This window comes from Sesamum indicum, linkage group LG10 (genome assembly GCF_026168435.1).
Source record: "Sesamum indicum cultivar Baizhima isolate 11 linkage group LG10, ASM2616843v1, whole genome shotgun sequence".
Taxonomy (NCBI): Eukaryota; Viridiplantae; Streptophyta; class Magnoliopsida; order Lamiales; family Pedaliaceae; genus Sesamum; species Sesamum indicum.
The window spans coordinates 3,090,238-3,103,527 of record NC_142666.1 but is presented as its reverse complement, the minus strand read 5'-3'; the positions used below and the strand labels follow the sequence as shown (position 1 = coordinate 3,103,527).

The 13,290-nt window shown below is 34.1% G+C and overlaps 1 protein-coding gene across 1 annotated transcript; it reads left to right on the top strand.

The window, feature by feature from the left end:
- The first annotated feature begins 1,006 nt into the window (after nucleotides 1-1,006).
- LOC105172487 (leucine-rich repeat receptor protein kinase HPCA1) lies at nucleotides 1,007-8,779 on the top strand. Its single transcript, XM_088886003.1, has 19 exons — nucleotides 1,007-1,265; nucleotides 2,329-2,449; nucleotides 2,550-2,621; nucleotides 3,271-3,342; nucleotides 3,428-3,499; nucleotides 3,795-3,956; nucleotides 4,054-4,128; nucleotides 4,232-4,303; nucleotides 4,398-4,469; nucleotides 4,585-4,653; nucleotides 4,815-4,889; nucleotides 4,995-5,066; nucleotides 5,187-5,321; nucleotides 5,435-5,907; nucleotides 5,997-6,155; nucleotides 6,234-6,370; nucleotides 7,003-7,222; nucleotides 7,369-7,604; nucleotides 7,766-8,779. Exons 3-19 carry the CDS (start codon nucleotides 2,563-2,565, stop codon nucleotides 8,216-8,218), a joined length of 2,613 nt encoding a protein of 870 aa, XP_088742129.1. The 5' UTR covers nucleotides 1,007-1,265; nucleotides 2,329-2,449; nucleotides 2,550-2,562; the 3' UTR covers nucleotides 8,219-8,779.
- Nucleotides 8,780-13,290: the final 4,511 nt, after the last annotated feature.

Here is a 13,290-nt window from a genome sequence, read left to right as displayed (position 1 = left end):
GTCACACACACAACAGACAGAGTGAGTGAGGGAGACCGTAAATACGGTTTGATCAACGCCGTATGGACATGCGAAGAAGAGAGATTCTATCATCAGCAGCTTCCAAACAGTCCATGAATGGGGTGGGGGAGAGGCGTCAACTGGAAAATTCAAGAACCCCTTTTGGGTTTTCGGTAAACATTACCAGCAGCATATGAAATCAAGAAACACACACAAACACACATATACACACAGTAGCATTGCATGCGAATACGGTAACTCTTGACGTGTGTGCATGTCCTAACAGTTGTATGTTTACTTCATCCAGACCAAAAAATTTGTTCTTGTTCAAGAGTCTTTGGAGGTTTTTGTGGGTCTATGGGTCAATTTGCCATGACTGCCCTCGTAGGGACAACTTTCCTTGACTGCTCCTTCTCACGATGACCACAGAAGTTGATTTCTTGGAACTGTCATATCTGGAAATTAAGAGGGTTCAAGTAATAATCAAGAACTTGACAACAGTTGTTTGTCATATTTGAATCGACAATGAAAGCAGGCTAATCTTGTGTTTCTTGATTTTTATCAATTTTGTTTTACAAGACTGTCAAAAATTTGGCTGACCTCTTAGTTGACAAGTTTTTCTTTCTTTGGTAAAATAAAGGCCTAGGTTGGGATGAATGATTGTCACTGTCCCACCTAAGAAAACCTAATCGGAATGTTACTTTTACCAAAGCTCGCTGAGATATTAGAACTCGGTTGCTATAGCCCCATCAACTTACTAGCAATTCAAGTTTAGCTTTCACTGGATCAAGCATTATGGCTAGCGAATATACTCACATAGTGGCCAGTTTTCTATGTCCTTGGTAGGTTCAAACTCATGACGTTCAATTGAAGAATTGGACTTTACTGGTGAGGTTGGAACTCGTGAAATTCAAGTGAAGAATCGGACATTGACCAGTAGACCACCATTGTTGGTCTATTAGTTGACACGTTGAAGAAAGTAATTATTCGACTAATGTGCACATGATAGGAAGTAAAACTGATAGCGTCCCCTGTTTTGCTGGAATTCTCGAACACAGTTTAAATGATTAGAAATTCTATTGAAGGGCAGTAAATTCAATCTAGTTTTATGGTATGAGCAAATATAATATGTAGCCTTAGGCATTTTCAGATATCTTTTGCAAATTGGATGGGGACTGGTAAAAATTGTAAGGATGAGGCTGCAGAGAGGGACTATTGCTTCAAACTCTCTGTCTGGTTGTAGAGAAGTCAAAGTTGTGTGCTACGTATGTAGTTTTGGAAGTTTTTCTCCTGTTATCTGCATCTTTACGTTTTGAGTTTATAGTTTCAGTAGATTTTGGTTAGAATATTGAAATTTGAGAATCTATTAGGTTGTTTATCTTGAGCAATGATTTGTTGGAGGATTCTTTGTTCTCTGCTTGTTGTTCTAGTCCAAGTTTTTGGCACAGCAGCTCGGACAAATACAGATGATTGTAAGTTTGATCATCCTTGCTCCAACATAATGTTTCACTTTTATCTACTCTAGTTTCCACAGTTCTATGAATTTTGCAATTCCTTTGAGTTAATCCTCGCCCCCTCTTACCATAGTTTGTGGAGGCATAGCGAAGGTAACAAAAAAGAACATTATTTCTCTTCTGTTAGTCTTTGCAAGAAGCAAGAAAACTCCAATATAACTGCGAGGCAAAATATTTAGTAAATGAGCACTTAAGTTTCCCTTGCTAAATTAACAATCAATTCAAAAATTTGTTTTGCCTTCCTCTTTTCCTTTATCTAAATCTTCAGCTGGAAGGATAATAGCTGTTTATGCACTGAAGTAATCATGTAGTGTGTGCACATAAATTTGTTTATATTTCAATTCATGGCCTTAAAATTGCGGATTGATCTTTGATTACTGTACCAAGCAGATCCTTCTGAGCATCAACTCCTAAAATATCTGATCCTTTTTCAATGTTAATAAACATTGTCTAAGTACTTATGTGCTTAATCATTTCATTCAGTTATTTTCAGACCTGATGTATCAATAATCACACAGAAACCATAACATGTTGAGGGGGCTTCCTAGCCTCCGTTGTGCACTTCCCTAGGAACTGTACAATATCAGGCGAGAATTTGGTTTCTTTGTTTCTGATGTCCTGCTTCGACCGAATTGGCGAACCCACATTCCTTTATGTTCAGAAGTAGTGTTTCTTTTTGGTTCTAAAGTGGGAATGTTACAATGTCCTGATAATAAATTTCATGAGTAGTTCGGTTTCTTTTTCTAGCCTTGTGTTTTCCTTTCTCATTTGTGGCATAAATTGAACTGGAGACAATATTTTATCCATGATGCAGTTGTTGCTCTAGAGGCCCTGAAAGACGTATGGAAAAATCTTCCACCCAGTTGGGATGGTGATGATCCTTGTGGAAATGATTGGGATGGAATTAGCTGCAGCGATGATCGCGTTACTTCCATGTAAGTATTTGCTATTGTCAACTGTTACAAATGAAAAATCACTACTTATGCGTTTTATGAAAATGTATTTCAAGTCTAATCACATAATATCTAATTTCAGCTCATTAGGGAGCATGAATTTAAATGGTCAGTTATCATCCGACATCCAAAAATTATCTGCACTGGTGATTCTGTAAGTTTGTATCCTATTTTCTTTTCCTCTTCTCTACAGGCTGTTACACCTTTGACCATTTAATTTTTATTCTCCGTTCTCATTCTTGAGGTCAACATCATGTTTCAAGGATTTGTTCATTCTTAGTAAAGTCTTTGAGGCGCTTGTTCATGATTTATTTGAACTATTACTCAGCAGGAAATAAGAGCTTTGATGCTCTGTTGACAAGGCATATTTTATAAGTCGTGATTTACTACTTGTAACATAAAGGTGTTTACTTGAGAAATGGGTATCTATTTCTAACATTGAACATGAGTTTCTAGCATCTTGCTTTTGGTCTGAAAAACGTTGTCTAATGGGTTGGAGGGTCACATTATGTAATTGATTTGTGGTGAAATTTATGTTAAAACAAGAAAAACCTTTACATATAGATATTGAGAAATCATCTTGTTTTATGCTGAACTGTGTATTTCTTAGTTAATATTGATACTTCAGATTTTTTATAGTGCTTCAATGTGGAGTTTTACTTTTATGTACATCTATTTTCCAGGGAGATGCATCCCTATCACTAAGTTTTAATGTTCCTATATTACATGTTACTTCTCAATATCCCCATGGATGTCGGCGTCTGACATTATCTACCTTTTCTGACTATTGGCTTCGTTTATAGTGATCTATCATATAACAATTTGAACGGAGCGCTTCCTACATCGATTGGAAATTTGAAGAAGTTGACGACCTTGTAAGGAAATTTTATGATTTTATATTCACTGGCTTATGTAAATACTTGTGTCATTTTAAGAGAACCGCGATTACATTCATTGCAGAATCCTTGTTGGTTGCGGGTTGTCTGGTCGAATACCAGACTCAATAGGATCTTTACCAGAGTTGCAATTGCTGTAAGCATTTCACGTTCTTCGATATTCCTGTACTGTAGGTTTGGTTGAGATGATAAATTTAAGGTTCAACATATCTTACTACATTCTTTTCAAGAGTTTAATTTGTAATCCAATATACAGGCTAGATACTTGCAAGCTAGTCAATCATATGCACAGACTTGTAGGATGTTTCTGAATGCTAAAGATTTCAATTTTACTCTTATGAAAATAATATATTTTGAACATCATTCACGTGCAATGTTCTTCTTGATGGATTATTGATACTAATGCTTTCCTTTTTTCCCTATCTCTAAAGGTCTCTTAATTCGAACAACTTTGTTGGTCCGATACCGCCTTCCATTGGCAATTTATCAAAACTGTATCTGCTGGATTTGACTGATAATAAGCTCAGCGGAACTATCCCTGTCTCCAAGGGAAGCACACCTGGTCTTGATATGCTTGTCAGCGCCGGGCACTTGTATGTCTATTCACTTTTTACATTTTCGTCAGCTTGCTTTTATGATTTTGGTAGGCTTAACGCTACTATAAACTCTGAACATGTCGATATTCTGCAGCCATCTTGGAAAGAACCAGCTGTCTGGTGAAATACCGCCTCAGCTGTTTAGCTCAAAATTGACCCTTATACATTTGTAAGTACATCTCAGAAAATCAGGATTTATTTAAACATTGGTCCTGATTCAAACACATACAATGTGAAAACTTCCTTTGTGCGAATAATCTTCTTTTGTGCAGGCTTCTCGAAAACAATAGGCTAACTGGAAGCATCCCTTCCTCACTGGGGCTTGTGCAGACTCTGGAAGTTGTGTAAGTAACGGATTTCCTATTTACTGCTCCAGAAATTTCTTGAAGTGTAGTTTCCTGAGGCAAGTTTGAACTAGATACATTTGGGTTACAACAGACGGCTCGATAGGAACTCTTTGAGTGGATCTGTTCCGGAAAATCTCAGCAACCTCTTACGCGTCCAGGAACTGTAAGTATACACAGAAGTGACACTTCAATGAGCTTATTTCTTTTCCTTTCTGTGATTATTATATCAGTGTTTCAAAGTTTGTACGACTGAAAGCAGCCATCTGATTAAATCTCAGTTTCTTGGCAAACAATTATTTGACTGGACCATTGCCCAACCTAACTGGCATGACATCGCTCACTCATCTGTAAGTCACCTGCTATTTACAGAATTTAGATAGTCTTCATTTTAATAAAATGAGTGTGCTTAAATCTTCTTACATAGAGGGAATAACTGTTGAATTTAAATATTAACATACTCTTCCTCAGATAGTGATTAACTTTATGATTTTGGGCTATAATTTTGCAGGGACATGAGCAATAATTCATTTGATGCAACGGATTTTCCCCCATGGTTTTCATCTTTGCAGTCTTTGGCTGCACTGTATGTTTCTCTATATTGTGTTTGTTGTTTCTTGTCCTTATACCAGCTTTATGTGCCTGAAGGAGAAGTTCCTGCAAACCTGCTATAATAACACTGCAATTTCAGGATAATGGATGATACACACATTCAAGGGCAACTTCCAGTTTCCTTGTTCGACATTCCTTGTTTGCAAACTGTGTAAGAGAGCTTTTTGGTTATGCTAGTATTTCATTTAACAGCATTGCACCCAAAACTCAGACAGACTTAACAGTAACAATCATGAGAAATCTTGTTTTCTTTTTCTTTTTACCTTTTCAGATCATTGAAGAACAATCAACTAAATGGTACATTAAATATTGGCTCTGACCATAGCGACGAACTGGAGCTGATTGATCTACGGAACAATTCCATCGAGGCGATTACTCAAAGAGCTGGTTATAGTATTGAAATTACGTGAGTTCACTCCTATGGATTTTTCTCATTCCACGTCTACATGAGAACCTACTTATTGTTCTACGCCACTCCATTCTTTTTTACTAACCTCATGTGCTTTGATTTGTCTGCAGACTTGTGGGAAACCCAATATGTAATGAAGGAGGAACAGAGAAATACTGCACCATTCCTCAGCAGCAAAATTACTCAACGCCACCAAAAAGCTGCACACCCCTTCCCTGTGATTTGGACAAAACTTCTAGTCCCACCTGCAGATGTGCATATCCTTACTCTGGCACCCTGGTTTTTAGCGCTCCTTCTTTCGCTAGCTTTGGAAACACAAGTGTTTTTGGTTCTCTTCAGCAGAAACTATTGTCTAAATTTAGGTCTGAGAGTCAACCTGTGGATTCAGTTTCTTTGAGTAACCCCACGAGAAAAGAAGATGGCAACCTTGAACTGAATCTGCAAGTTTTTCCATCTGGCCAAGATTATTTCAACCGAACTGGGATATCTGGACTTGCACTTATCCTAAGCAAACAAACTTTTACTACACCAGATGGATTTGGGCCATATTCTTTCAATGCAAACAACTATACATACTTTACAGGTAATATAAGATATGATGTGAATTTGTAAAACATAAAGAAGAAATTTACCATGTGTTGCCCGGACGCCAAATTTCTGGCTTGATTGCAGGGTCACGCAACTCTGGAATTAGCAGTGCACACATTGGAGCATTAGTTGGAGCATTAGTTGGTGGATTAGTCCTCCTTTTGTTGTCACTCGTTATAGGAATTTATGCTTTCCGCCAGAAGAAAAGAGCTGAAATAGCTGGAAAAAAGAGTGATCCTTTTGGTATGGCTGAGATACCTGTTTGCCAGCTTCTATCGATCTTATTCATCTTGACAATCTTGACCATTTTCATATTTGCAGCATCCTGGGACCCAAGTAGAAGTGGTGGTAGAGTTCCTCACGTGAAAGGAGCCATATGTTTCTCATTTGATGAACTCAAGAAATGCACGGATAACTTCTCTGGAATGAATGAAATTGGACATGGTGGCTACGGAAAGGTGGTTTTTTCTTCATTATTTCTAATGGTTATCCCATCTGTCAATTGCCCTCCTATGGGTGCTTTATGCTTGCCACATCTATGAGAAGCCCTTTTAGTGTAACCAGCTTCTTTGAAGTTTAGCAAATTGATGCCCATAAAAACTTGGAAATCAAACATCTTGACAATTTTACAAACAATAAGTTACATTGACATCCCATAAGATTAGGTCTAATTACACAAATACCTCACGTCGTCTACAAAATTACAATCACACCCCCTGAGGAGGTGTTTATGTAATTTACCTTAGAGAGTAGACTTGTAATTACAACTACAACCTTACGGGGGTGTATTTGTATTTTTCAAAGGACGGGGGTATCCATGTGATTTACCCTTCTACAAACCTTGAGGGAAGAATAACATCTTTTGCAAATTGAGTCCTGCGGACTTTCTAAGTTTACAAAAGATCATAGTCAAAAGGACAACATCAAGGGGGTCAACACAAATGCATAAATTCGATATTGGTTTTTTGAAGTTTGTAAGTCTACATTTTGCTTCTGGTTTTGCGACTTAAGATTTTAGTGAGTTATGAGTACTGCTATCAGAGAGCATATTGAGCATGAAGTTGATTTCAATGCTCCTTACATTTCTCAGGTATATAGAGGGACTCTTCCCAGTGGACAACTAGTTGCCGTTAAAAGAGCTCAGCATGGATCATCACAGGGTGGTATAGAGTTCGCAACTGAGATTGAGCTTCTCTCAAGAGTTCATCACAAGAACCTCGTGAGTCTACTTGGTTTTTGTTTCGATCAGGGTGAACAAATGTTGGTCTATGAGTATATCATAAACGGCAGTTTGAAGGATGGTCTTACAGGTACATATATCCTCCTCCTCCGCTTTTCTGATGTAATGACCGTAATCGTGCTAGATATCTTTCAGGGATTTCGATATTACACAGCATGAAAATCTCTGCTCTAGCACCTTTTGGGGGATTGTGATAATCTGCGTTTTATTTTGCAGGGAGGACGGGGATCAGGTTAGATTGGATGAGAAGACTTCGAATAGCTCTTGGAGCAGCCAGAGGGATTCATTATCTGCATGAACTAGCAGATCCCCCCATCATACACAGGGATATCAAAACGAGCAATATTTTGCTGGACGAACGTCTGAATGCAAAAGTAGCGGATTTTGGTCTCTCTAAGCCTATGGGTGAACAAGAAAGAAGTCATGTTACTACCGAAGTCAAAGGCACAGCGGTGAGTAAATTCTGAATTGATCTCTAAAACACAAAACGCTCTGTAAGTTTACAAGTTCAGCAGAAAACGAATGTCCTCAAACGTCGAAGATCCATGACTTGATTACAGTATTTTTAGATTTTTTTACATTTCACCCTTCTTATTCTTTCTCCCCAAACCAGGGATACTTCGATCCTGAATATTACATGACGCAGCAGTTGACTCAAAAGAGCGACGTATATAGCTTTGGAGTAGTACTATTGGAGCTTTTAACTGCACGAAGACCGATAGAGAAGGGGAAATATATTGTTAATGAAGTGAAACAAGCAATGGATAAGACCAAGGATATGTATAACCTTGAGGGGATTCTCGACCCTATAGTTGCTTCCAATACCGTTCCAGGGAGCGTCGAGAAGGTCACTGATCTGGCTCTCAAGTGCATCCAAGAACCGGGCTTTAACAGGCCAACAATGGGTGAAGTGCTTAAAGAGATAGAGAATATCATGGAATTGGCTGGTCTGAATCCTAATGCTGAATCCACAGCGTCATCGCAAAGCTTTGACGCAAGGAAAGCCAGCAGCCATCCTTACACTAGTGAAAGTCTCTCTAGCCACAGTGGAGCTTCTCCTCCTTGAAAGGTAAGAATTCAACTAGAGTCACACTATGCTGGAAACCGACCAACGTATATATAGATTTCGTTTCAAGATTTGCAGCCTGCATGTCGTGCGTTTACACGTTAGACAAGCAGCACGGTAGTTCCTAAAACGTGTTTCGCCTCCTGCTCTATGGCGTTGATCATGGTTAACAACGGAGCTTATGCGATTGTTTCTTGAGTGAATGATTTGATTTTCTTCTGTAAGATATCAGGTTGATCAAGTGTGTCTGCGCTTGAGAAGATCAGCAGCACATTCGCGTTGGCAATCGCCTTCCTGACAGATTGTGAGCGTGTGCATACATTATGAAAAGTAAGCAACTACAAGACACAAGATGTACGTGATTCCAAGAACTCTCCTAGATTCTCAATCGCTCATGATTGTATTCTAATCGAATATTTTTGTTCGCATTATAACAAAATGTTAGTCATCAACCATTTATATTAGAACACCTGTAAAGTGTCGTAAATTTGGATTTACAGACAATATTGGGACAGACTCCACGTTCCAAGACAGGAGTAAAGGCCAGTCATTCTTGGATCATGCTTAGAAATTATTAATGCATTCATAATTATTTAATAGCAAGCATATGAAAACACAAATGCACATTTTGATGAAATTTAATTGCAAAAATTTGTCCTTTTCGAGAAGTGATTGATTGTAGAAAAAGTGAAATGTGATTTAAATGTAAAAAACGAGAGTGTTTGAAAATGTTTGTTAACTGTTTTAATATCTATATTTATACTAATATAAATAGAAAAAAAAATTTCATACTCACAAACGACAGTTACTGATACTATCGCACTAATTTTTTGTGAAGTAAAAAAATGTCCCTTTATAAACTAATTGACTTATTTTACTTTTCAAAATTTACATTAATTGATAACTTATTGCTTTTTTTCTTTCTTTCTCTTTATTAATATAATGTACTAGTTTATATATTTTATTCTTACTTATGATATATTTTAAAACGTAAAAAATTATTTATTTTATATGCGTAGGAACGCCGTGTCATAAGGACTAGTTAAAAAAAAAAAAAAGAGGCTTTTTTCACTTACAAACATCGTTTATGATACCGCGATGCGACCGGGACGCAAGAACGACATGCCAAAACGACTAGTAAATAAATTTAAAAAGGGATGATAAGGAGGCGTTTGTCCAAAAAATACTATGTATCACTTATTTGTAAATTCACATAATTGTCACTTTACGATGAGAGATACAGTTGTAGGGTGTTTTCATAATCTAAAATTAGTATACGTGACACACTCAAATAATATATAAATAATTAATCTTAAAGTAATTATTATTTTAAGTTGATAAATACAAATTATTAAAAAAATTAAAAAAAAGTTATGAAAAAATATTTAAAAAGTAGACGTGGAAGTTGTGAGAGAGAGAGATTAATAAAATACCCTCACTCAGCTTAAATTAAGCCAAAAGTTCATAAAGGCCTAAAATAATTTTTCACAAACACGCCCTTCATGTGTTTGGTGTGTTCTAGTCAGAAAGTAAAATATTATAGGGATAATTACACTCTTCTCTTTTAAAATTTGGTATAATTACATGTAGATTTTTTGTGGTTTAGAAAATTACATCTAACACCCCTGAGGTTTGCTTCCATTCAACAAATAAGTTCCTCCATCAGACAAAATTCACCGAATTTATTGTGTTAACAAAAAAAATAAAAAAAAAATCTATATTTACCCCCAGTTAACTTGCTATTGACCTATTAGAGGTAAAAAAATAAATCTTCTTATGATCAAATTACCCTCATACGTCTTCACGCGTTAATGCATGTGAAGAGGTATATTTCACTGTTATAAGGGTAGTTTTAGTCCAAAAAATTATTTGACCTACAATAAATCAGTAATAAGCCAATTGATGATAAATATTAATTTTCATTCAATTTTTTTGTTAATATCAGCAAATTTAAAGAATTTTGACTAATGGATTGACTTATTTATTAGATGGAAGCAAACTTTAGGGGTGCTAGATGTAATTTTTCAAACCACAGAAAGTTTACGTGTAATTATACCAAATTTCAAGATGGGAGAGTGTAACTAATAAGTATCCAAAAAGAAGGAAATATCTTGTCTTTTTTACAAGTATAATAAATTAAAGTTATACTCCTTACCTTAGGTCTATTTACACAAACTATCATTGTCTTTTGTATAATTTATGTAAATAGACCATAAGTTAAGGAGTGAAAATATAATTATCCCTAATTATTTATAATAATAATAATTATTATACTTGTAAAAAAGACAAGATATTTTTCTTTCTTTTGGATAATTATTAATTACACTCCCCCATCTTGAAGTTTGGTGTAATTACACGTAAACTCCATGTGATTTGAAAAATTACATTTAGTATCCATAAGATTTGCTTTCGTCTAATAAATAGGTCCCCCGTTCGTTAAAATTCACTGAATTTATTGATATAAACAATAAAAAATTGGATAAAATTAAAATTTATCAATCGATTGATTTATTATTAAATTATTGCAGGTTAAGCAAATTTTTTCTAACTAAACTATTCTTGTAACGATAAAAATATACCTCTCCACATGCATTAACGTGTGAAGATGTAGAATGTAATTTGATCGTAAAAATATTTATTTGGCCCGCAATAAATCAGTAATAAATCAATCGGGAGTAAATATGGATGGTAAATTTTGACTAATGGGAGGACTTATTTGTTAGACGAAAGCAAATCTCAAGGGTACTTAGATATGATTTTTCAAATCACAGAGGGTTTACATGTAATTACACCAACATCATGGAAGAGAAAGTGTAATTATCCTTTTTTTGGTGAAGACAAAATTGCGGGAGAATATGTCTAACAAATGTCTCAATCATAACTGTCTTACTTTAGTGGTTAAAATTGAGGTCTTACAAATAAATTTGAGTCCCACCAGTTGTATGAATATTTATCTCATTTAATGTAAATTTATTATAATATAAATCTATTGTAACGAGCATCTATTTCATTTAATTTAAATTTATTTTAATATAAATCTATTGATCAAATCGATATATTTATGCAATCACAATTACCGAAAAAAAATAAATGTCACAATCATCCCTGCCCCTACGCCACTACTTGCCTTGGCTGTGTGGGATCCAACCTCTAAATTTTGTACCTACTCTTATTTTATTTTATTATAATTAATTGGAAATATTCAAAATTATTTGGTATTTTAATATGTTGATACTTTTTTCCTTTAATTAATATTTCAAAAGAAAGTAAAATGAAAAATTGAAAAGTCTTTAATAAAATTATTTTTTGAGAAAATATGCAAAGTTTAGCAATATATATTTGTCAAAATTTACAAAAAAAAAAAGAGAATAAAATTAAATCAATGTGGACGTCATTTTAGAAGTAAATATAAATTCATCTGCACGGTTAAAATTTACAGATTTATTGATATTAATAAAACAAAATTGAGTAAAAGTTCATATTTATCCCAATTGACTTACTAGTCAAATAAATCTTTTATAATCAAACTACCCTTATGCATGTATTCACACGTGCTAATGCATGTGAGGATGTACATCTTTACCCTTATAAGGATAGTTTGTGTGTCAAAAATTTAAGTTTTCACAATCAGATTTTATTATCTCAATTAAATCCAAACAAGTATCATTGAAAATAAATAAAAATATTTATGTCCTATAATATTAATTGGAGCAAAATTACTACTTTAAATCTATTTTTTCTATATATTTAAATTGAATAAAATAAAAACTAATTTTTTTTATTCTTTCACTGTAAAAGAATGGGTAAATTACGTTCTTAGTCCTTACATATAGCACTTATTTGCTTTTGGGTTTTAATATTCATGGGCCACAATTTTGATCCCTAATGTTTACAAATTCTTACCAATTTAGTTCGACCATCAAATTTTGGAGCAAATCTATAAGTTTTTGTAAATATTAGGCACCCAAATTGTGGCACGTGAACATCAAAGACCAAAAGTAAATAAGTGAATATGGGGACCAAAAATATAATAAGTGAATATAATATGACGTGTCTAAATGGGCACATGGAGTCAATTGGGATGGTCCTATTCCCCCCCCCCCCCCCATTTTGCCGATTGATGTTATTTGTGATAAGGGACCTAAATTCCTTAAACTCTTGTACAGTCAGTAGATCAACAAAAAAAAAAAAAGAGTATAATTTTCAGTTTTAACAATCTATTGAATAATTATTTAACTAATTCTAGACGCAAATTTGACCTATTGATCATACAATTTATTAATTCTATTGATATAAAATAAAGAAAAAAAATTCTACTTAAATATATCTGAGGCTCCATGACTAAAAGATCATGTATTTCAGTTCCACCATTATTAATATAATTTAATAATAGTTTGTGGTCTATTGTAATTGATCAATTACACATATTAAATTTTATAATTCATGTATATTGATTGTTAATGATTGAAATTCATTTTAATTATAATTGAAGGACTAAAAAAAACATTTGTTTTTTTAACAAATATTAAGTACTTTTTTCTCTTTTCTGAAAGAACATATATTTCATTTTATATCCCAATTCTTTTTTTTTAAATAAAAGCCGTAGAAGTATTATTTTTTAAATAAATAGATTACAATCATTAATATTAAATATTTATATTTAATAATAACTGACAATTATAATAATCATATACGAATCATCAATATAATATAACTATATATGACCAATAGCTATTAAAGTAGAATGATACCTCATATTAAAATAGAATAATATTCCACACGTTGATGTAATTTGAATCCATAACCTTAAAGCTATGGGACCTTAACTTCAAACTGCGGCTCACTGTCATTGTCTATATCCCAATCTAAGGTACAAAGAAAAATGCAAAAAAAAAAAAAAATGAAAATTATTAAACTTTGCAAAGGAACAAAATATATTACTCACTTTACTATTATCGAAATAAACAATCAAACAAGTTTTATGATCTATCAAATATGTAAAGTTGATTGACGTAACACATTAATATTACTATACTAATTTTAGTTTAGATGTGTCACACACACCACACACA